The 25,097-nt window shown below is 37.4% G+C and overlaps 1 protein-coding gene across 3 annotated transcripts in view; it reads right to left on the bottom strand.

The window, feature by feature from the left end:
- Nucleotides 1-25,097, bottom strand: part of LOC120767342 (protein sickie) — a 460,987-nt gene that overhangs the window by 195,069 nt on the left and 240,821 nt on the right. For all 3 annotated transcript variants that reach the window (XM_040093298.1, XM_040093300.1, XM_040093297.1), the window contains one exon: nt 23,557-23,903. In XM_040093298.1, coding sequence (XP_039949232.1) covers nt 23,557-23,903 — 347 coding nt within the window. The remainder of the gene's footprint in view (nt 1-23,556; nt 23,904-25,097) is intronic.

Here is a 25,097-nt window from a genome sequence, read left to right as displayed (position 1 = left end):
ACTGCACAAATTGGCGCTGTTGTTGTTTTGGTCGAAGTTGGTGGTTATCGGTAATGAGGTTGGTGACAATGCGCCATTTAAGTAGAAAAGGGTTAATCAGCGTGAAAATGTCTGAAGTTGTAATTTGTGGGGTGGTGGGAACGTGGAAAATTAATGCGCAGGGAATTTAGTTTTTAAAGGGCCGAAGACACGCTTTAGTAACAAATATGATATCAATATTAAGATAACTTTTGATAATGAAAAATTAAATTAAACTTTTTCAAAGACTGTAATTTGTAAGATGTTATAACTATTAATAAGAAGAACGGATTTCCTTGGGTTCGAAAATTTATTAGCGCCTAACTGGTTTGTAATCAAAAATTAACTATAATAATAATACAAAAAAAAAAAAACAAAATAAAATTTAAAAATAATTTTTTCTTTCTCACTTCAATTTTTTTCTTGCTATTAAAGTTTTTCAAGCTGCAGACTAACTTCACAAACATTGCAATCTTCCCCTCGCCCTCATATTTGACTGTCTGCCACCATTTTCTTATCAACTGTAACCATTTTTCCAACAACATGAATTTGATCATAAATTTTGAAACCTTACCAGCTGAAAATTTTTGAAAGCCATACCGTAAACACACACACATGAATTAATTTATACAAGCATGGATTTGTGGTTATGTCTGTATGCGTGCGCCATACACGCATATTATATGCGGTGTTTGCTTGCAGCTCGTAAATTAGCGCTTATCTCAAGCACATTTGTCTGCCCGCTGACCCGGCTTCATGTGGTCAGTAAGGGCGTCCATTGGCGTTTTATCCTTTGGCGACAATTTACCGCTAGTACGTTAAGCTGCATGATTTACATATTTATGGCACGAATTTTCGGGGGTACGAGAGGTAATTACGGGAGATCTGTTAATGCATGAAATTATCAGACTCTTGAATTGATCAGATCAATCGGGTTATTTGTGAATAGGCTTTAGTGAATTGATTAAATAATATGTCTGTCTGCTGTCCAAAACTAAATATGGTAATGTCTGTTAAAATTTTTCAAAAGTTAGTTCTTTAAGGAATGTTGTTCGAAAGTTAGGCTGACTTTAGTACAATCGGTAGTAAACACAATCGGTAAAAAACACAATGAAAAATATATTGGAGTATGTAAGTCCCGAGACTTAAGTATGCGAAGGGTTAAACTTCTTCCTAATACAATCGGGAGGCGCGTTTTAGCGGAATAATGAATGCTAAAAGTAGTTATGAAACTGTGTTATAATCACTTTGCCAAATATAGTGTCCACCTTATTGTAACTTTGAGGTAGGCCACCGAAAATTATATAATAAGGTTATGACTCAACTCAACAACAAAATAACAGCAACAAGAATACATTTTTTACTGTGTATAGTCTATGTTATAATTACACAAAATCCTAAAGTGAAAGTCATCGTATTTTGGTCGCAGTTTATGGGGAACATGCTTTAACTGAGCGAAGCGAACAAAAGTGTTGATTTCAAAGTAAGGATTTTAGCTTGGATGGTTTTTCACCTACGGCGGTCCAAAAAGTAAAACGATAAGGAACTGAAAACATTCGATGAAAATTGCTGCCAAACACAAGAAGAGCTGAGAGAATCTTGCGGAATCGCTAAAGCAGCCCGTTAGAAATGTTCAAAAACAGCCGGATACAGTAAAAAAGTTGGGTGCTATAAAAATTGAAGCCAAAGGGGCGTTGAGAGGTGATTTTGCATGTCACAAACGCTACTTGAGCACTACAAAAGAAGTAATTTTTGCAAGGGGTTGTGCCTGGTGATGAAAAGTGAGTCCATTATGATAATAATAAAGGCAAAAAACCTGGTCAACCAGCCATATCAACGGCAAAGCCAAATATATGTATATGTGGCCAAGGTATTACTTTCTATTTGGGGGTATCAGAAAAGTGTGCTGTCTAAAACCGAGAAACCATTAATGGGTAACCCCACCGACAACTCGTTAAATTGAAATTAGCGAATGCCGAAAAATGCTCGAAATTGGCAACTAAACACGAGGCAATAAGTTTCCTTCAATAGAACGCTCGACCTCATTTTGGAAGACCGGTTAAAATCTCTTTGGAAAACCGCGGATGCAAAGTTTTGTCTCAACCGCCTTGTAGGCAAGACCTTGATGTTACTACTATTTGTTCCGCTAGACTAGCTTGATTCATTGGCTCAGTTCTTGCGAGATGGTATTCACAAATTGCCAGAAAGATGGAAATATATTATAATTCAGATGGGCAAAACAGTATTTAATAACACTATTTTTGAAAAAACAAAAGGCATTCAAGTAGTAACAAACCCAATATTTACTTATTGAGAAATCTAACTTTCGTTGTAAATACTAAATTTCTAATAGAAAAAAATTTAATTGTTTTAAATAAATATTTGAATTTACTCTTATTGAGATATCTTGCAGTGATTGAGTTATCCAACCATATAAAAAGTATTTCAATTTAATTAGTTTACAATAAACGTAGTTTACGAAGACAATGATAATGCATAGACTGCATTATATATACTCCAGATACATCAAAGGTGAGCAGCGATATTCAGTACACTTCGCTCTAAATGTATTTAACTTGATTTGCCGTTATTTAAAAAAAATTTGATTTGGCACTTTTTAATAAAGTCAATTTTGTTTTTATTTTCCTCATTAAAATGATTTTTTAAAATTTTTATTTTTAAACATTTTCCACTTTTATCCACATGCTCATTCAAATATTTAAAACACTTTAAGGACAACATGCTCTCATTGAATTTTCGCCACTAAATTTGTTGACAACACTTCACTGATAACTGATATCAAATCAATGTTTATCACTTTTAACACAAAATTGCATCAACAACACCGAAGCAAAAAGAGCCGACACTCGTGTGAAATTGTTTCGCGTAAGAATTGAATTTTCCTCGCGACTCGTTCACTACATACACAGCGCGCTCAGAACCCAAACGATGAAAATAAACGTTCAACACGTTCAACACGTTCAATGTCCGCGCGACGACTACTCCAAACAGATGCGAGCGTCAACAAAAAACTCTGCGGCGCGCACAACTTGCACAAACAACCCGACAGAGTGACTGAAGCCAAAACACGCACCAAGAAGTTACGACAACCAGCCAGCCAGACTGCCATCCAGCAGCGGACAATACAAACAGCCTTCAACAACTGTGCGGGGTGGCTGACGGGTGGGTGAAATGAGAAAGGAATCGCTGTACTTGTGAGTAAATACAACAACATTTTAAGTGCATATGGTGTGTGGCGGTGGAGTTGAAAATGAAGTTGTGTACAAGTTGTAAAGGTTGCTTTGCAACTGTTGAGCGGAGAGACAGCAATTCGCTCCCCAATTAACTTTTGTTTATAAGAGCGAGAGTGTAAAAGCGAATTGTATATCCAACGGTTTTTGTTTATTTGCCTGGCGCATGCGGTGTGCGTGTGCTTATGCGGCGCTGGAAATAAAATAATCAAAACAGAAACTGACAGCCGGCTACCGGAAAAACCGGTTCGCAAGCATAGACTACATTCGGTAGCATTGAACGCGCTGAGTGAGTAGAGAGTAGACAACTGAGAGCAGAGAGTTGGGTGGTTGTGGAGCGAGTGCAGTTGTTGGGGGGCTCTGGCTTTGTTTCGAGTCACGACATGTTGGATGTTGCATAGGCACAAAGAAAAATGTTTGTAAAGTTTAATATTTTCTCCATTATCCTTACTATTTTATAATTTTCGGTTGGTTTAATAAGGCAGGTACGTTGAAAAAATGTTCGTGTAGGGTTGACGTCACAATTTTATTATAATTGTCTATAATAATGTTTTCTGAGGCTCTAATTATATTATGTATACAGGGCTTGTCAGAAAAGGAAAAACTTAGTCGATTTAAAAAAATTTATTGAACCAATCGTTTCAATTCTTTAAAAACTTTCAAAATAGGCTCCTTCCGCGTCGATGCAGTGTTGCCTGCGCGATTTCCAAGCATTGAAGGCGTCACGGAAGGCGTTCACCGGAACAACCTTGAGAGCTGAGGTGCATACTGCTTGGATCCCTTTTGTCGTCTCAAAATGCTTGCATTTCATCGGCTTTTTCAGGCAAGGAAACAAAACAAAGTCTGGCCCCCATCTGGGCTGTAGGGCGGCTGCGAAAGCGTTGGGATGCCGGCCTTGGTTAGGTTACTGTTCACAAGAAAGACGGTGTGAGCCGGGGCGTTGTCGTGGTGCAATTTCCAATCAGCGACCGCTTCCCGGCCCTCCAAAAAGGCCTGGTTCTACTGAAATACACCACAGAACCACAGCGCGAATAACGTGCTAGCAAAAAGTTTCCTTCATAAAGTATGACTCTATTGCTTTTCCATTGATTGTACAATTATACCTAGCTTTATTTTTTTTTTTAAATTTGGAGATATAACGTCGTCTCAACATTGATTTGTGACGCGCTTGATGGTCGTCCAGCTTCAATTCTTGCACGAGTTGGATTTTGTTAACCTGCAAACCAACATTCGCTAAATCTTTGCTAAAGTGGATAGACACAACTTCAATTGTCGCGTGTGAATATAGATGGACTCATACGGGTTTTCTTCGATAGGCATCTCTGAGAATGCATATTATCCATTAGAGTAAATGTGGTGCAAAACCGATTCATGATTACTGGCAAAACTATTGCATATTGGATGCATCAGTTACCAAGCAAATACCATTCGATCCGCGCACAGTTACCGAAGCGAACTCTCCAGCACAGCAAGCATAGCATTACCATAAAATACGCATAACGCATATTTGAAGCACCCTTGAATTCCCAATAAGAATTCTTAAGTGCTGGGAATTCCTTGCAGCAGCAAGCATACTATAGCGCTGTGCAAAACAGTAACGAATTGCGTCGCCGCACTCAGTCTCATGATTATCGCGCTGAAATGCAGAACACTCGAGCCAACGCCAACGCGCTTCAATGTAGCAATGCCGCAACGTCAGCTGCTCAAGTAGCATTGCATTGCGTATGCGGTTGTTTACCTTGCCCGCTCTCCAGGGAGCACCAACTTGCACATACATATATAAATATTCACGAATAAATGAATCTTACGCACTTTGCTGGCTTCAAGTGTGCTGCAGTGGCCGTACTGCAGCAACATCATTATCATCAATGCACACGACGCGACGTATTTTGAAGTAATTTCTCAACGCCAAAAAGGATTTTTTCGCACACGATTATGCGCTGTGCTGCCGCATGTGTATATGAAATGCGTTTGTTGTGTCTCGCTGGCTGACTGCAACACGCACGAGCTTGCGCGCCACATTTTGGAGTCTTTGCCCGCACTTTGGCGCGCCCAATGCCTGCCTGCCGCGCGCCGCTTTCGTTTGACTGACGTTTGAATTTTAAAAATAGCCGTGCATTTGATGTACGCGCACAAGTGGAAGCGCTGCATTTGTGTTCTCTTCCTATTTTCCGCATCTTTGCATGGAAGACTTGCACAGACAGCCGGTCCGTTGGACGCAGTAGCGAAGGAGCGCGGTCATGTGCGGCTGCCGCGGTGAGGCAGAGGTTAATTTGCAACTTAGAGTTGTGATGTTTGCGGAAATGTTTGGAAAAATTAATTAGAATGTAGAAATGAAAAATATCTAAGTAAAAGAGACAGATGTACCAGCAATTTGTAGGCGTAAAAATATACGCGCTGCACAAGCGAGAAGAATTGCAAGTGTTGGATATTTCCACGGTAAATTGCTAAATCTGCTAACCAGCACGAGTGTTAAGTTCTCAAAAGTTTTTAAACTTTTTTCGAAGACACTTTGAGACCACAAAATTCAACGCTATGAACCCAGCAAAGCAGGTCAACTAACGTCAAGCAACTTTTTTCCTACGTCAACTCTTTCGTCATTTTAATAGCAATTAAGCGACAATTAATAATAATTTGCTAATAGCAATAAATAACAACAATAAAAAATAGCAATTTATTTATATAAGTAAGCAACTAGGCTGTTTGTGAGAACCACAATGGAATTGTTTAATCATCACATTTAATTTCTGCTAAATGCTCATTTCCACTGGACTCTGGCACGCCTAGGCCCCCTAGCCATTTGGCCATATATGGGCACTCGCTCACTTGGCCGTGATAATGAATTGCTCTTAAATTGCACGCTAAACAAGCCATGTAATCCGCTTATGCCTCTACTTGTGCTCGCGGTCTTTACTTGGAGCGCGTTTACTTCGAAATATAGTGAGAAGCACACGCGTCGCGTCGTGACTCCAAATGGAGCCACTTTACGACTTGTAATTAATGCGATCACTTTGCTGGACAAATGACGCTAATAAGTGCGCAAGTGAGCCAAGTTTGGTATGTGAGCGCGTGTGTTGCCAGCATAATTGTCCACTATGTGCGGTACTGAGCTGTTCTCCACGCGTCTTAAACTTGTTTTTGTGGAAAACCGGTTTTTTGGCTGAATGACATTCTAATGATCGCCTTGCACTTTCGTGGAGTTTGCAAGAAAATGTATTTGGAGCAGTAAATAAGTTCTCTTAGAAATCAATGCTTGATAAAACTTAAGATTCTCAATAGATGTGTCTCTGAATGATCAAAAGCTCTTCAAACAAGTTGGAAATTGCAGGTAACAAATGCATTTTAATGGCAGTCTAATCTATTAGGTTAGATTAGTTTGGGTTATAAGGTTGATCCGAAATCGATAGATCTCACTTGAACAGATATTAATCTTTTGTGTTACTCATAAGCTCCAAAAAGTGTATCACCGGTTGCTCATAGATCGTCGAAGTGTTTTGGTCTTACCCCAAATTTATTAAGGCGGTTAATATCAGTTCGTGCTACTCTGCTAGGTTCGCCAAAAGTGGGTCTACCGCGAAGTTTCGATCTCTGTCTGGCAAAACTCGGGCAAAGGAGGAGAAAGTGATAGATCCCATCTTCCTCCATGCAGCTTTGGTAAAGAACGTGTGAACCTACTGGAAAGTGTCCAATGAACCTACAATTGCGGCGGGATTCACTTTTCTGAACGCAAATAGTTCAAACAAACTCTTAAGCTTCACTCTAGGCCAGAAGTAGCTCGTAGTCGCACAAGTTCTTGTTCTTGACCAGCGCATGCTAAGCTCACTGGAGATCCATAGATCGCCAGAACGCAGAAGCACATCGGAAAATCCACTCGCTTCCAATCAGATGAATTGGGGACAAGAACATCTGTTTCGAAGTTTCCGTCGATACCGCCGTGATAGGACACCTACATAAGTCTAATATAGACGAATCTGAATATCAAATCTGTTTCTCCTTAAAAATGAAATGGACGACTTCGCTGAAGTACTTTAATATACTTTATTAATTTTAGTTATGGAACCCATCATCACTATTTGACTTGAGACTGTAGGTAAGTGAATTTTCTTTACTCAAACTGAAAATATTGGAAATATCCAGCATTACAGTAAGCTTCGCTAAACTAAAAGTTTTAAGACAACCAGGAGCTTGTTAAGGACTTCTGAAAAGGTTTTCTTCAATATAATTGATATCAGTAACAATTGATTTTCTGGAAAAGTAAAAGCGTCTGAAACGTATGTAACAATAATGTTGAAAAAACTATTCTACTTCTGAAAAAAGCGTTCTAAAACCTAATTGAAGATCCAAAGTAGGCCGAAACGAGGTTTTTTCTTTAAAAATTACGAAAACAGGAGACACCTAGACCCTGATTGCAATATGGAAAAGTGGATAAGTAGATCTCACTGTTCCACGAAGTGTGGATAAGTGATTACTACTGGAAATGAGCTTTGCGCTGCGCCTTTTTAAGCAAGTTGGATTATTTTGAGTCTCAAAAATACCTCTAACTACCGTTACTGCTACTTCTAAAGTTTCTGCTGCTCTACGTATTCCTAACATTTCACATTACTCGCAGTGATCAAGCTACTTATCTTTTCGTCTTCTCATTTACTCAGTGTCTTGCCTACAAATTTAGTGCGACATGCGAGCTTTACTTACCATTTATTCAACACAACCTCACTATTTAACAAATAAATATAACAGTCTATTATAAAAGTGCACAACTGCTTGCAAACATTTAAGTATATAAGTTGCTATGTAGTATGAACTTTGCAATCCCTTAACAAATTCAATATTGTTTACTTTTCATTTCAGACAAAGTCTATGCAAATATTTTCACTGAAATATTTAGTTTTCACTGCAGCCCTGAAGCTGTTGCTTGTAAACTGAGAGCTGAGGGTTGAGAAACTGGTTGCACTTGGTGGAAAGTTGCGAATATTAAACGCGAAAGCACGCGTGATTTTTGATGAGAACTCATATATGAAAAGGTAGTAGACGGTGCAGTTAAGACTTTTAGTATGTTACTCTCATTTGGTATGTGGTGAGTTTGACCTTGGGATGGTAAAAAATGAGAGCTCCTCAAAAATGGTTTAACCTAGTGTTTGGCAACTAAAATCAGGCGCTTGGAGGCACTTGACAACAGTAGATAATCGTGTTTAGGTTCAAGTGAGGTAACAAACAACAAATTGGTATGGAAGTTCGGTCAAAGACTTCGCTAACATATAATGTACGAGTGTTCTATGTTTAGGTATAATTGACCCTTACTAATTTCCTTCGTAAAATGCGTGCGAGTGGCTAGTAATGTCGCAATAACGGTAAGCATCTGTACCATTCAGCACATTTCATGGTCGCTGCTGACTTCTAATTCCTAAATTGCTATACCGAAGACTATACTCAAAACAAAGTGCAACCCTTTGATGAGCGAGCTTTGAAAAGCGTTAACTCAATTTCCTTGCGAAAGTAAATTTGGAACTATTTTCGCATGAACATTAATGGCACATGTTGCTTATGTTGCTAAGTATGTCGCACCCCATTTTATGACATTATATATAATTTATTTATAATTATATAAAGGCACATAAATATATTAATCAGAAAAGCGCGTCAAATGCGCATAAAGCTTTTACCACGCGCTCAGCGTGCTCAAAATTAATTTATGCCGACTGGACGCCTTCCGAATTTCTTTACGAGTGCTTGCGGCTGTGTGCGTTAATGAGAAAAGGGATTAACAATTTTAATCAGCAACACCGACACTTCGCCGTCAAGGCATTGCTGTGCCTTGTTGGCGGCTGCTGGACAACAATGTGTACGCCTTTTGACACCGTTGACGTCCTGCTGTCAAAATACACTATTTACAGCTAAATTACGAAAGTGAACTTGTTATTATAGTATTTATGAGTGCGAATACTCGAGAGAGTTAATTACAAAGGCATTAAGAATTTAATGCATAACAAAGCAGCAGATTAAATACTTATTGTTTAGTGTAGTTAAATTATGCAGGGTTGCACTTTTTGTGTATTTCCTAAGCCAAATGAGAGTGAAATTGCTGCATACACAAAAGTAACTAATGAACTAAGTGTTCCCCTGTGTATTTGTTTGGTGGGGATAAACTCCACTTGTATTTCTCTACAACTTCATTTCGCACATAATTCATTGCTCGTACTTTTGTACGCATTTTTTACGCCCACCAGCTGCAGCCGGCGCTCTGTATCTGTATGAGTTATTTTTGCAACAGTAATTTTTCGATTTGAGCAGCGAGCAATCAACTTGTGGAGGCGGCGTGTTCGGTATGGCGGAAAATAAAAGATGAAAGTACAACTGTAGACGACAGTTGGCCATAAAGCCCACACTGTACGCCCTGGTTACCGGCTACGGTTGCTGAGGTGAAGGTAAAGCGTTTAAGCGGCGAGTGCAAAGGGTGGCAGGGCACTTGTAAAGTAAACAAATGCTCGTAGTTAGCATTCGAAGTAGAAACAAGGGAGTTGCTCGCACAGCGCGACTCTTCCTTGAATGATTGAGCACCAACTACTGTTTCTGACAGCTGAATAAATAGTGCAATATTTTTTTCGTAAACACTAGAAAAAAATTGTAATAATCACATAAATAACAAAATGCAGTGAGTGCACGGAGTTGGTAATGAAATTGTCGTAAATTTTTTTCGATTTCACTATGGCAACAGAAGATTGTTTTTTTTTTTGATTAAAATAAAGTAATAGAATAACCATTTTGTGGTGAATACTAAGCTCTTTACTGCTAAGGATTGATTTTATTAGAATTATTACATAACTTTTATAGACCTGTTACCAGAATTCTGTGCCTTTTAACAATTGCAAAATTAACTGTCTTGATATCTGTACTTCAATCATTCTAAATTTCGTCTCTGAAGCGCTTCTACAGTTCTTGTTGTCATTCCTCTGTTGGCTTATAATCATTAAAAATTATATTGGGTAGTCGAAAAAGTCTTTTCGTATTTTGTCAATAGATATCGTTGCAGTGCTACCAATCATATTGTGACATATCATCATAAAGTGTTGGAAAGGTGAGATATTAAGCTACATTAAATCAAAAAAATTAAATTCGGGGAAGTTACAGCTGTTCAAAAATTTATTGAAAATAATTAAGAAATTCGCTATATTTTGAAATTTTTGTATAAAAAAGGAAAGAATATCACTCAAGCCACCAATGAATTAGTGAAGTTTACGGAGACGATGCAGTATCAGTTCGTGTAGCACAACAATGGTTCGCTCGCTTCCGTTCGGGAAATTTCGTTGTGAAAGATGCACCTCGCTCTGGTCGACCTATCATTGAAAAAGTCGATGAAATTATACAAATGATTGACCAGGACCATCACCTAAGTAGCCATGATATCGCTAAAGAACTTAACATTCATCTTCAAACGGGCTTGAACCATTTACAGCAAAAAGAAGCTCGATGTTTGGGTACAACATGAATTGTCTGTGAAAAATTTTATGGATCGAATTAACATCTGCGATTCTTTGCTTGAACAATATGAAATCGAACCATTTCTGAAACGAGTGGTAACAGGAGACGAAAGGTCGATCAAACACGACAATAATGCTAATGAAGCTCAACAAATGGTCGCAAAGCCAGAATTGACGCTTCGAAAGGTTTTGCTGAATGTTTGGTGGAATTGGAAAAGAATCATCCACTATGAGCTGCTCCAGCCTGGTCGAGCGATTGATTCTACATTTTACTGTCAACAACTGATGAGATTGAAGCAAGCAATCGAAAGAAAACTGCCAGAACTGATCAACAGAAAGAGCTTCGTCTTCCATAAGGACAACGCTAGACCACACACACACCTTTGATGACTCGGCAAAAACTGGGAGAGCTTGGCTGAGAAGTTTTGATGCATCCACCATATAACCCTGACCTGGCACCATCGGACTACCGTTTGTTTCGTTCCCTTCATGAAGTAAAATTCGCTTCAAGAGAAGCCTGTGCAAATTACTTGTCGCAGTTTTTCGCCGAGAAACCAGAAAAGTTTTACATTAATGGAAGAATGTCTTTGGCACAAAAATGGCAAAAAGTTGTCGACCAAAATAGTACATATTTGGTTCATTAAAGTTCGGAAATATAAAAAACATAATTCGAAGTTTGATTAGAAATACGAAAAGACTTTTTCAACTACACAATATTAGCTTTATCGAACTCCAATAAAGCACTAAAGATAAAGATCTCAACACTTTACTATGTTTTAACTTCCACTTACTGTGATCTTTCTCAAGCGTTGCAAATAAAAAAACGCATTCGACAGCTGTCACCCGCACTTGTGCAATTTCTATGACTACCTTGCATTCAGCATACGACACTTCCTAAAAAAGTGGATTTAACTCAACAGTCGTTTATTAAATCTGTTGCAAAAGTACTAAAAACCGGTTTCAACCCTTCAAGTTAGTGAACAATTGTTAATTAACGCATGCAACACTTGTCGCCCGTATACCCACCCATACAAATACAGGATTATTGCAGATGATACATATGTACATACATATTGCACAATCCATACTTTTATGACTCTTCCAGTGATAACTCTGTGTGTGTATGATTTCAATAAATCAGCGCACACAGGCTTGGCTGTCATTTAGATGTCAACTGCTCAACAACCGTTGCAAATGCTGTCAGTACTCACTACTTTTTTGCTGCATTTAACCGGCACTGCCATTTTTCCATCAAAGCATTGCCGTCTACGCACTGTGTAAATCGACAGATAATGACCAACCCTTGAAAGCGTTGGTTGATAATCGGGCATAATGCACTTTTTAGCTTTGCCCTTATTTAAATATTATGTTTTTTTCACAGAAATCGTTTGGTCATCGCTCATCAAGCGTCTCATTGTGTTTTCTGCATAATTGTCATTCACATTAAAGAACTTTTTTCATAATTTATGTTGTGACTGGATTGAGAAATTTGCATTACCATGTCAAAATAGGGTCGTAACATTACCGAAGTTATGGGTATGTTTGTAGTTTTATATAGAATTTCGAAATGTCAAACTGTTTAAACTTTAATTCTAATTTATTCTTTTGTTAAAATTTAAATTTTAATAATTATGATTACAAATTGGGATCCCGAAAAATTTATGGATTAAACTTTAAACTTATGTTTTTGTTTACTTTAGTTATATAAAGTAAAAGAAGTCGATTAAATTTTTTATACGAATATTTCGGGATCCCGAAATTTTATTGTTTCAGTTTTAGACCTATATTTTTATCATTTTCATTTCAGAAAAGTAAAAGTACGATAATTAAAATTTTGTATATGAAATTTCGGGATCCCGAAGAATATATTGATTAACTTAAGACCTATATTTTTGTCATTTTCATTTAAGTAAAGTAAAAGTACGATAATAACTTTTATATGAAAGTTTCGGGATCCCGAAAAATTTTAATGCGACTCATGACGTTGAAAGAAAAGCTTGTGCACACAACTTTAACAATCGAATATGTAATTAACATAGACCTCAAAAAAACTGGTGGCATAAGCTGATTGATAATTGCAGACGTATGTATGTATTTTATTCTTTATTTCCTTAAAAATTTATGAATATTATAAACTCCAGAGTTTAAGGCAGAAGCATAATACTAAAAATTTCTCAAATTATTTATTAAACATTAAGTTTCTGTCTATATCAAAAAACTTTCTAGATACCGAAACATGTCGGGATTATTATTTTTTGTGTAAAAGAAACAATTGATTCGAAAAACAAAAATTGTGTAAATATTTCATTTTAAGTAACTTTCAGATTATATAAAAAAATCGGGATGCCGAAATAATATTCTGGGATTATTTATTTTGATGTAAAAAATAATTGAAGTCGACATACTAAAATTGTGTTCATATTTTTATAATTAAGTAAGTTCCTAGTTGTCAAAAAATTTCGAGATTTCGAAAACAGTTTTCGGGATTATTATTTCTGATGTTAAAAAAGCTATTGAAGTCGACAGACCATAATAGTGCTTATATTTTTCTAATTAGTTAAGTCCCTGTCGCTTAAGTTAAAAAATTTCGGGATTGCGAAAACTAAATTCAGGATTATTTATTTTGATGTCAAAAAACTACTAAAATTGAGATAGCAAAATTGTGTTAAATTTTATTTAAAGTTTCGGGTTTTTGGGAATTTTCGTGATAATCAATCTTAAAGTTATATTAAATATCTTTCGGGATCCCGAAAAATCATTTAGGGATTATTAATTTTAATGTAATATATTAATTTTGTTTTCCTAAATTTTTTCTTTGATTAAGTCGAAATTAAATTTAAAGTTTCGGGATCCCGAAAAATAATTTCAGGATTATTTTTATTGATGTCAAAAAAACGACTTAAATTTTGATACAAAATTGTGTTAATTGTTACATTTCTGGTTAAGTCAAAAAAGTATCGGGATTCGGGAATTTCCGGGATTAATAATTTTAATGTAGTGTAAATTCTTTTAAAAATCAAAAAAATTCTGGTTATATCAAATATCTTTCAGGATCCCGAAAAATCATTTGATTTTGTTTGTATCAATTTTTTCTCCGATCAAGCCAAAATTAAATTTAAAAAAATCGGGATCCTGAAAAAAACATTTCAAGAATATTACTCTTAAAGCAGAAAACCATTCCATAAATGAAAAAAATATATTTTTTAAATTGTTAAATTTTCATTTGTCAACATGTTTTACTCCCTTAATCACTCTTTTATGAATTTAATATTAATTGCTTCACCCACACGCTAACTATAAGCGATTGAGTCCAGGCACACGCCAAATGCAACAATATATTCAACAAAGTTTACGCAACGAAGCCATAAACCGCAAGAAGACATGCAGCCAATAGCTAGACGTGCCATTGCAAACACTGAGTGAAATTAATTCGACATTTACGAAATTAAAGCAAATGAAATTAGGAAAATTGCAAACGCCACAGGTAAAACAAACACCGCTGATGGATGGGCAGCCGGCAAGAAGTTAAGTGAACAGCAGCAGACAAGAAAAGTGTGGACAGCACTTTTTGTTTGAGGAGCAACTACAGGCAAGTTGCATTGTAATACGAAGAATGAGGCAGGATGCCAAAGTTAAGCCACAAAGGACATCAAACATCCATATGGCAATAGTGAGGGAGAGAGTGAAGCAAAGAGTGTGGAGGGAACGCCGCAAGCTTTAAAACTTGCAATTCTGTCGGGCAGTCAGTTGAGTAATGCGTCAATATGTGGTTTGCCTGCATGAAAGTGGCCACATTTACGCTTCGACAGGCAGCTTTTTTTTTATGCCTGCGAATAGTAATTTTTTGGGCAGACGGGGCCGTGGACATTTGGGAAATGTGTATAAATATTACACTGTGCCAATTATAGCGCTGGTGTTGTTTTTGCTTTATGTCCTTAGGGTGTGCTTTTTGCACGCCTAAATGCATTTAAATTAAAGGCACGTACAACAGGCTCGACTGCTCCACCACCCACCCGCTCGCTTGGAGTATTATCTATAACAACACTGAGTATATACATATGTCTGCATGTGTGTGCGTAAGTCTACATCCAGCTGCGTTAACGCCGGTTAGGTGAGCTTTAAGTATGTTATGTGATCACATAAAATGTGGGGAAGGGGTTGTCATCAGTGGGGAGCCGGCTATAATGCCAGCTTAAAATTATAATGCGTGTGCACAGGAATTTCATCTACATACATACATATACATATGTATATGTCTATCGCCCACTAAGTGAGGGGAGCGTGTACGTCGCACGAACTTGCCGTTGAAATGCCAACACTTGCTGTTGCAAGTTCATGGTTAATGCCACCGACTGTGTGGCAGTAATTTTGGGGTTGCTGGCGGGTTAAAAACGATGTACGTGAGCGACCTTAGTGCGGGGGCAACAGGCAAAGAGCAGGCAGTAGCAACAATCTGCAAGCTTGCTAGCTGTGGCAAGTGTTTGGCGGCACGGGAGTGTGTGGCAATGTCATTCCCTGCAATTTTATTGCCACACAATTGTATGTTTGCTACATATTGTGTTATTTTAATTTTGTTTACGTTTTCATTTGTGTGTGTGTGTGTTTGTAGAAATAAATACATTTGGAAACATATTGTTGTGTCTGGGGATAAAACAACAACATTTCGTTACAAACGACCGACTTAACTGTAGTTTGGGGATATGGGGGTTGTAATTGGCGCTTTGCCGGCTTTTACACGCCGTTCCATATTCCATCTCTTTCTCGCACTACACGCTCTGCATCGATTGCTGTCATCAGGTGCATTTTATGTGCGTATTTTTCGAAATAAACTTTTAATTCAACAACAATAAATCTGCAGAGCAGTCGTGTATGTCCTCTGCTTGAACGAGTTCGGAAGCGGAGTTTTTTTTGTGATTGCGGCGGCTTGCGAGTATTCACTACTTTAAGCTCATAGTGGCTGTAGTGGGGTTTATTGACTTTACACACAATTTCCTTAACTTTTTACAATCTTTTATACCTTACACAGGGTTGAAATTCAAGCCATTATAGAGAAAAACTTTTTATTTGACGAGATATATTTACGAAATCTGGCATGGATTATTGCCTAAGCCAATGGTTTCATCTCCCAGAAAATTGTTTAGATCGGATCATCACGGACAACTTATTCATTTTATGAGATAATTTCAAGAAATTCGGCATGGGTTATTGCCTAGAGTAGTGGTGAAATCTCCGACAAAATTATTAAGATTGGATCCTTATAGCATATAGCTACCATACAAACTGACCGATCAAAACCAAGTTCATGTACATATGAAAACTTTTTTTTATTGGATAAGGGTATTTTAGCTTACATTTTTTTCTTACATATCTGATTATGTTTTTCTTAATTGAACAGCCTTGAAACTATGATATGTTTTTTGCCAAATTATTTGCTTCTGGGTGACTTAAGAGCTCAAAAAATCTCGATTTCATTGCCTCGATAACTCACTGGATATATTCATAAATCATTCCATTGTACAAAGTGGTACCCGAAATAAGATTAAACACCGAACTCAACCTAACCTCTTCGTTTTTCTACTTATCTTAACTGAATTTTGCTCTGGCTTGTTAATTATCCTTCCCGCTTTACATTACTTTCCGCTGTTATCTTACTAGCGGCTTTGAAGTATTTTAATTATCTCTGCAAACCACGCCTACACACTCATTCAAACGACGCCATGGCAACCCGGAGACACTTTTGTAAATATTCACATACAAGCACACATATACACAAGCAATAAATGCATAAATTGCCAAACGCATTCCACCAATTTAATATCCACTTGCTATCGATGTATGTACATATGTATGTGCGTTTATCCTGTCTGATATTGTTGCTCAAATGCTTGTTGCTATGCTACCTTATTGACGTTGTTGTTGTTACTATAGCAACATGTGATTGTCCTTGTAGCTGAATTGCCTTTCTCTGTTTGTAAGGTTCCAAGGCGTGTAGAACGAATGGCCATGCTGCAGCATTTGCCTCATGCTAGCCATTTTTCTTATTGGTGGCATGTGAAAGTAAGTAACGGTCTTCAAGTGGGCATATTTATGCAATTTATAAGTACATAAGCGTCAGTATAATGTTTCTGAATCCCTATAATATCCATAAAACGACAGCTGATTGGAGAGCATGAGACAATTTATGTTAGACTCTCAAAGTAGTATTTTAAAGGGTGGCTTTTTAAGAAATATTAACTTAATTTCTATCTTCCGTTTTCGAATTTATGTTTTTAAGTAAGCTAATTTAAAATGCATATTATGAGTAAAAGGTTTTTTGATTGTTTAATTTTAAGTTATAGATATTAAGTTCTGTAATGTTATCTTACGCTGTGTTAAGTTGTATTATGTTATGTCATGTCAAATTTACATATATATTTTTAGGTTTACTTATTTTAATTGTATTTTATGTTAAGTTAACTTATGTTAAGTTATGTTATGTTAGGTAACGAGAACTTTTTAAATTAATTTACTTAATTTCCTGTATTTAGCTTTAAGTTAATGAAGGTTATGCTACGTTACCTTATGTTAAGTTATGTATATTATGTAAAGTAATTTTAAATTTATATTTTATTTAATATTACTTATTTCAATTTAATTTAATTGCATTTTAAGTTAAGTTCACTCTTGTTAAGTTACTTTAAGTTATGTTAAGTTATGTTATGTTATATAGAGCTAAATTTGTATGTTATTTTACTTTTTTCTTCAGTTTAATTGTATTTTAAGTTAAGTTATGTTAAGTTATATTATGTTACGTTACGTTATGTTAAGTAATATGAAGTTTGTAAGTTAATCTCTTTAATTTAGTTTTAAGTGAAGATATGTTATGTTAAGTTACGTCCTAATATATCTATTGAGTTACGTTTTTACCGTTTATTTATGTTATGCAATTTTGTTTTAATTTAAAAATTTTTTCGCTCCATTTGTTATTTCACTTTTTATTACTTTTCAGTTCACATTTCATCCACTTTCCATTGTCACTTACAACGCATTGTTGAAATTCTGCCATTTTTATTTTAATAGCTTTACATTTTGAAACGTTAACTGCTTTTTTCTGCTATTCTAGGCCACCTCCGCTCAACTGAATGCGCTTTTCCGGTTTGGCGACTTTTGCATATCGCATGTTTTTTCTTTTTTTCAACATTTGCTACATACAGTTATACTTTTGTTTCGTACCATTTTGGTGTAAATTTCGTTTTTTCAGAGCAATCGGTGGTTCTTTTGCTTCCTCTCTTACGTTTTTTACTGTCTGTTTTTGTTTAAATCTGTTAAAGCTCTACATTCCCCAGAGGCCGCAGCGCCAACAAATATCCTGCTTTCAGCCGCCATAAGGACCTTTGCCGCTCACGTACTCTCATGCATGTGGCATGTCTGCTCCACTTGTTTCGGTGATGTCTGTCGGTTGGGTATTTGTTTTCAATGTCGCCGACAAGGTTGATGGTTGAAAGTGACTCCGGTGGTTGACGGTCGGTTGTCGGCTGCTGGCGCTCAGTGGTTTGGGGATTTCCACTGCAGTTGGAGTCAAGCCGCAGACGCTATAAACAAGTGGCGGGCAAACAGACAGATTTTGTCAGTTGTTTGCGTGAAAGGACGAGCATATGCAGTCGGAAAGCAAGGAAACAATGTATTCGTAAAAACGTGCAAAAGTTTTATGTTGTTTGTTCGTGGTTTTGGGTTTTAGTTGTATTTTCATGACTATTAACATTATTGCTTTAATTGAATAGACGTTTATGTTTTTAGTTTCAGAAAATGAATTTTGTTTTAGTCGTGTTTTTGAACAAAGTGAAAGTTATAGTAGACAAGATGTGGTTTGTTTGAATGTGTTAGGGAAATGTGCCTGAATAACACATATATAGAAGTACGAATAGGTTTTTAATACTTCCTTTTTACGAGTGAAAATTAATACTGGAAACTGAACCTCCTTGAATGTGGAGCACAATATTGTCACTGCTAATTGCTCGTTTAAAAACAAAAAAACCTTAGAAAAATATGAAGGCAGCTCTTGGATATGGCGGTTATTAAAATGCTGCCGCCAAAGGAACTTCTCTGTGAGACGAAATTCTTAATAATTAGCATATATTAAATTTTTTCAGAAGACACTGAAATTAAATTAACTAAATTCTAAGAGCTAGTAAAAGCAATGTGCGAACATTCGGAAATCTTTATATGCTTCGACTTTATACCGGATATTTATGATCATGGAGTTGCCAAACCAATCCTTGGCAGCTATTTCTCTGCTCTCATCTCTGCGAGAGAATTGTGGAAAGATATGAAATACTGGAGTAAGTGGACAATCAACTTTTTCCGGATGTAGGGCGGCGATACTAGCCTTCAGTTCACTCGAGTGATAAGACTAAAACGGGTGCCCGACCATAGCAGCATCGCAAGAAATTATAAAGCTGATGAGCCGACAAAGAAGGTACCCTATTCCCACTATTAGCAGAATGGAAAGCCCTCGTCTTCACGTCAGTTCAACTATATCATAATCGCAGGTAACTAAAAAATGGTACCCTATTATCGCTTTCAAAAGCATGAGAAAATGTCGGTGCCCCCTCTCCTCGTCAGTTCTACTACTGGATAGCTGGGTTTCGCGGGAGCTTGACTAGCGCTGGTCTACCATCGGTTCATGCGTTGTCCCGATCCTTTGACCTAAGATCCATCGTAAGAGATCAAGTAAGCTCTTTGCTTGTCGGGGTTCGAACAGGTCATTGCCCTATCGTCGCTCATGTTGTAAGTTTGAGAATCTATTTGGACGCCAACTGTAGAAACTTTATGGAAGAAGACGAGGGGGAAATATCAACACTTCAAAGTTGTATAGAATATAGTGAGTTGGGAACAAACAGACACTTTCTCCTTTATTGTCCAGCTTTTGCAAGACTGAGGTTGAAACATCTCGGCGGTCATATCTTCAGCGAATCTGCTAAAATAACTGATTGATTTCGACCGCCTCAACAAACAAGTGGTATACTTATAGCGGTTTCTAGACTATTGTTAAACTTTTTGCTCAATACTTAGAAGCAAATAGATATCTCAATGGACCCACGTCCTCAGCTATCCTAGCGAGATCCATTTTTAGCAGGGTATTCGAATTTATCAGTGTGCTGAGCCTATGTGACAGAGAGCAGAGCAGTATAGACCTTAGTTCGCAGTGCATACCTCAACTCTTTTCTAATCTATCCTATGGGGTACACTATACTTTCATTTCCTCTAAACGGATTAAGACTCAGGATTCATTTAGAAATATTTTTGTTTATAAAATTAGAATAAGTTTAAATTAATGAACTTAAGCCACTGTAATTATTGCATTTTCCTTAATATATTTACAACGAAAAATTTAAATAATTTTCTATGACAGATGCTGACCGAAGTTGTAATCCAATTTTGCGTGCAGACTTTACTTTAGCTCCGTACATTTAACACAACCTCAATTATAGAAACTTCCACAATCGCCTAAAAAGGAAGCTCGCATTCCTCTTCAACTTTCACTTCAATTCCAAAACTTAAATCACCGCTTATTATTGTCACTCGAATTTATACATAAAATCCAGCATTACAGGCAATACATCTACCGACCGCCGCCCGGTTTGCCTACGCCACCCACCCCTACTGCTGTTTGTAATCCTGTTGATACATATTGTATTTCCGTTTCGCATTTAAATTTCATAGTCAAAGCAAAGTCATCATCATCATCAACACTATTTGACTGTGTCTCCATAGCTGCGGAGAAGTATGCAAAAATAAATGACACCAACCGCCCCACCGCCACATTAGTAGAAGTCGCACCATAAAACAAGGCTAATGCCCCAACACACACACGAAATGCCGACGCTTCCTCCGCCCGCGTGCGCAAACAAAACCGAAAGTTAAACGCTTTCGCTTACAACTTCTGCAGCTAACGACCTCCATTCATGCAAAGCGCAAACAGCGACTCCCCAATGTACGCTGGGGAGTCGCCAAAGCCATCAACAACAAGCCACCCCCATTCATCAGACCCTCAGACCCACCGGTATCATCTGCTTATTTAACGCTGTGTTTGTTGTAATGTTAGTGGAGTAGCTTTAAATGCGAATGCATACCGAAAAACAGCTTCCGTTTCCCGTCTAACGGGATTTCCCGCCACTTGCGCCATTTGGGGTTGTTTGCCGAGTCATGTCCTCTGCAGCTGCTCCCCACCAACCTACCGTTGTGCAGTGAAAAGTAGCAGCATCAAAGCACAGCGTTGCTATGACGATGAGGTGGAGTCGGGGTGTTGATGGTGGAGACGGTGAAGGTGGTTGTGGCTAGCCAGCGCCGTGAAGGTGCGTACGTTTGAGCAACACAAATGAACTTGAATCGAAAATTGGTCGGCATGTTTTGAATTTTCTAATATTTTGAGAGTTTGCTGTGGCTCTGGAGCTCCACAGTTGGGCAGTAAACGCACTTGAACGCACACCAATGCAAATTTACTTATACATACATACAAAGAAAGGCAAAAACGGTATATTCTTCACAAGCAGCAAAAAAAACACAAATGCGAAAGCGTACTAAAAAAATATAAAAAAACAACAACAAAAAAATTTATAAAAACTGTGTAGCTTTGCGAAATGCCAATAAAAAATTGTGTTGGAGACGTTTTTTTTATTGCTGTTGTTGCAGCTGGGTGAACTTTTTCCTTCGGAATTTCATTTCGAAGTTTAACGTCTGAGATTGGAGTTTATTGGAGTTGATTGAGTTTGCTGGCGGTTTTTGTGGAGCGCATAAAAAACTGCCGTTAACACATACGTATACAAGTATATATACGCATACCTACACACATGCACATACATATGAATGTGGGTATTGGAAACGGAAATCCGCTGGGAATCGATATGCGCCGTAATTTCCTAGCAAACAATGCGATAAATCATATTAGATTTGTTTTGGTGGCAGACGGGAGTCGAACGCACGCACACACACGCAACTAGTGGCATACAAAAACATATGTATTCGCATCTACATATACGACAAGACATTTTCTTCTTCATTTCCGTTCAACTTTTAATAATGCTTTTTTATGTATTTAGTTTTTATTTCATAAAACTTCGTCAAATGGCTGTCAGTTGTTCATTTTTCACGTTTTGACAAACAAACTGTTCAATTAAAGGAATTGCTAAATCTGACAGCTCAATGGGAGCAATTATTATTGAGTGATTTTGAAGTCAAATAAAGTTTATTTACATAAGTCGCCCATTTTTTAATTGACTGAGTTGGCCTTTCCATGATTTCTTTTAAGTTAGAGCGCTCTTAGTAGCGTCTTTAATATACAGTAGTTCGTTTAAGCAACCTCCGAGCTTCTGAAAGCTTTCTGTCACCAGACATACACTCTGAATTGTGGAAAATGTATCTGCTGTATTCTTAATGAAAACATATCATCTTGTGTCGCATCCTCAATGGCGGTCGGTCAGCATAGTACTCTATGTACAACAGTGTATACTTGCTGCGTTAAAGTGCCAGCCTTTGGATGTGCCCGATTGCGAATATTTGCTTAAAGTTTTGACTCGGTATATTCGGAGTATGTGTTTTTTCTAGATTCTTTGCAATCAATAGCTAAATTATCACTTTTAAAAGGACATCTGTTCCATATATAGAGGACACCACCACTTTACTGCCCTCGTCTATATCCCGGGACTCAATCACATCATCAGACATACATACATACATATGCAGATCAAGAGCACGCTTTTCTTTCTCATACACCAGTTTTTGGATGAATATCTTGGTATGTTAGTAGAAATTAAGGACAGAATAAAGTTTATGTAGACGCTTGCCTGGCTAAAGCTAGGAAAGCTCACTAAATTTAGGTTCAAAGCTGGTTACGGAATACCAAAAGGACGTCGAGTCACTTTATAATATGACTAATATTGGTAGCAAGCCATAGCGGAATCGATGATAACTGCAATTCTGACAAGATGACAAGGAAAGGTACGCCAGATCTGCTATTAGTCAAAAGGGAATGAGATACTTTTGGCCCAAGGTCGATCGCAAGAGATCCATGAGCTCATTGCCCTTAGTAATGCAAGTCTTTGTCATTGTCTTTACGGCGTCCATGCGGTAGGGCTGAAAATCTTACTGGTTGCCAGCTGCAAAAGCTGTATGAAACAAGACGAGGTAAAACCATTTTCACTTGACAACACTTGAAAGCTCACACTTTTAGATAACCCACTGAGCTGGCGGGAATAATAAGTAAAAGTCCAAACTAATTTGTATTGACATCAGGGCTCTTAGTCGATTAATATGACCTAATCTAGGGTTTCTATTTTTATGATTACAAAATGGACTACATATAATAGCACAAGCCCGATCATCATCCTGAGGATTTTACATAAGACCTAACCTAACTTTGCCAAAAGATCTATAGATTCCATACAGTTCGTAACACTAGAATGTATCAAAGCCCATTATACACTGTTTTCGAAGAGAAAAATACCTCGTATAAATTATATTAAGTTACTCCAGAATTAAAGAAATCAGGTGTTCTCAAACAGCAAATTCAACAACCGAAAACGAGTTCATATAGCGGTAAAATGGACCAGTTAGCGAGACATTGAAATGGCAACGACTCAAACCGGCAATATTCTACATATTCGTTCCCATTTTACATTCAATATGAAATATTTTAATAACTTATTCCCATTATGAACGCTGCTGTTCTCATATAAAATTCATTCCCAATATAAATAAATAACGAAAACAGTTTCGTTTATCGCGTACAAGAACCTCTTCAATGTAGTATAAAAAGTGGTGAATTCAGTACTCACCTATTCAACATGGTTTCATTGCCGTTCTGCAGGTGCTGCTGCTGTTGATGGTTTTGTTGATGCTGATTACTGGCGCCAGTCGTCGCGCCTGTAGCCGGTGTATTGTTTGTTGTAGCAGCGGAGTTTGTATTGTTAGTCGTCGTATTTGTTGTGCCCAATACAACATTCGCATTTGGCGTTGTGCTCGTCGACAGTTGTTTCGATTGTTGTTTGTAGCGGCTGAGCGCAAAAAAGAGCGCCAAGACTGCTTTCAAACGACCAGCACAGATGTCATTGGTTGTGATGTTATCTAAGCCACAAACCGCCTGTGTGCGCAACACATTCAGGCACGAGTTAACGTTGTCATACTGTGTGGGGAGAAATGAGAGTAAAGTGAGAATAGTTAGTTGAGTATGGTAAGTTGAAGGTGGTAGAGAATAGTTTTAATGTAAATGGTGAGAATTTGAATTTGTGGCAAGATTACACTTAAATGGTAATGAAATTAAATATTTTGGGGCGTTGTTACACAACATCTATCAATTACAGTTATATTTATCATAAACTTATCTTTTTATACTCTTGCACCAAAGTTGCTAAGGAGAGTATTATAGTTTTGTTCACATAACGGTTGTTTGTAAGTCCTAAAACTAAAAGAGTCAGATATAGGGTTATATATACCAAAGTGATCAGGGTGACGAGTAGAGTTGAAATCCGGATGTCTGTATCTGTCCGTCCAATCCATCTGTCCGTCGTCGTCCGTCCGTCCGTGCAAGCTGTAACTTGAGTAAAATTGAGATATCTCGATGAAACTTGGTACACGTATTTCTTGGCTCCATAAGAAGGTTAAGTTCGAAGATGGGCAAAATCGGCCCACTGCCACGCCCACAAAATGGCGGAAACCGAAAACCTATAAAGTGTCATAAATAAGCCATAAATAAAGATATTAAAGTAAAATTTGGCACAAAAGATCGCATTAGGGAGGGGCATATTTGGACGTAATTTTTTTGGAAAAGTGGGCGTGGCCCCGCCCCCTACTAAGTTTTTTGTACATATCTCGGAAACTACTATAGCTCTGTCAACCAAACTCTACAGAGTCGTTTTCTTCAGGCATTTCCATATACAGTTCAAAAATGGAAGAAATCGGATAATAACCACGCCCACCTCCCATACAAAGGTTATGTTGAAAATCACTAAAAAGTGCGTTAACGGACTAACAAAAAACGTCAGAAACACTAAATTTTACGGAAGAAATTGCAGAAGGAAGCTGCACCCAGGCGTTTTAAAAATTGAAAATGGGCGTGGCCTCGCCCTTATGGACCAAAAAACCATATCTCAGGAACTACTAGACCGATTTCAATGAAATTCGGTATATAATATTTTCTTAACACCCTGATGACATGTACAAAATATAGGTGAAATCGGTTCACAACCACGCCTTCTTCCAATATAACAATATTTTGAATTCCATCTGATACCTTTTCTGTATAATATACGAGTACATACATTAGGAACCAATGATGATAGCGGAATAAAACTTTACAAAAATACGGTATTTGAAAAAT

The sequence above is a fragment of the Bactrocera tryoni genome, chromosome 2 (genome assembly GCF_016617805.1).
Source record: "Bactrocera tryoni isolate S06 chromosome 2, CSIRO_BtryS06_freeze2, whole genome shotgun sequence".
In the NCBI taxonomy this organism is placed as follows: Eukaryota; Metazoa; Arthropoda; class Insecta; order Diptera; family Tephritidae; genus Bactrocera; species Bactrocera tryoni.
The sequence above is the reverse complement of the archived record's forward strand: the minus strand, read 5'-3'. Positions and strand labels throughout refer to the sequence as shown.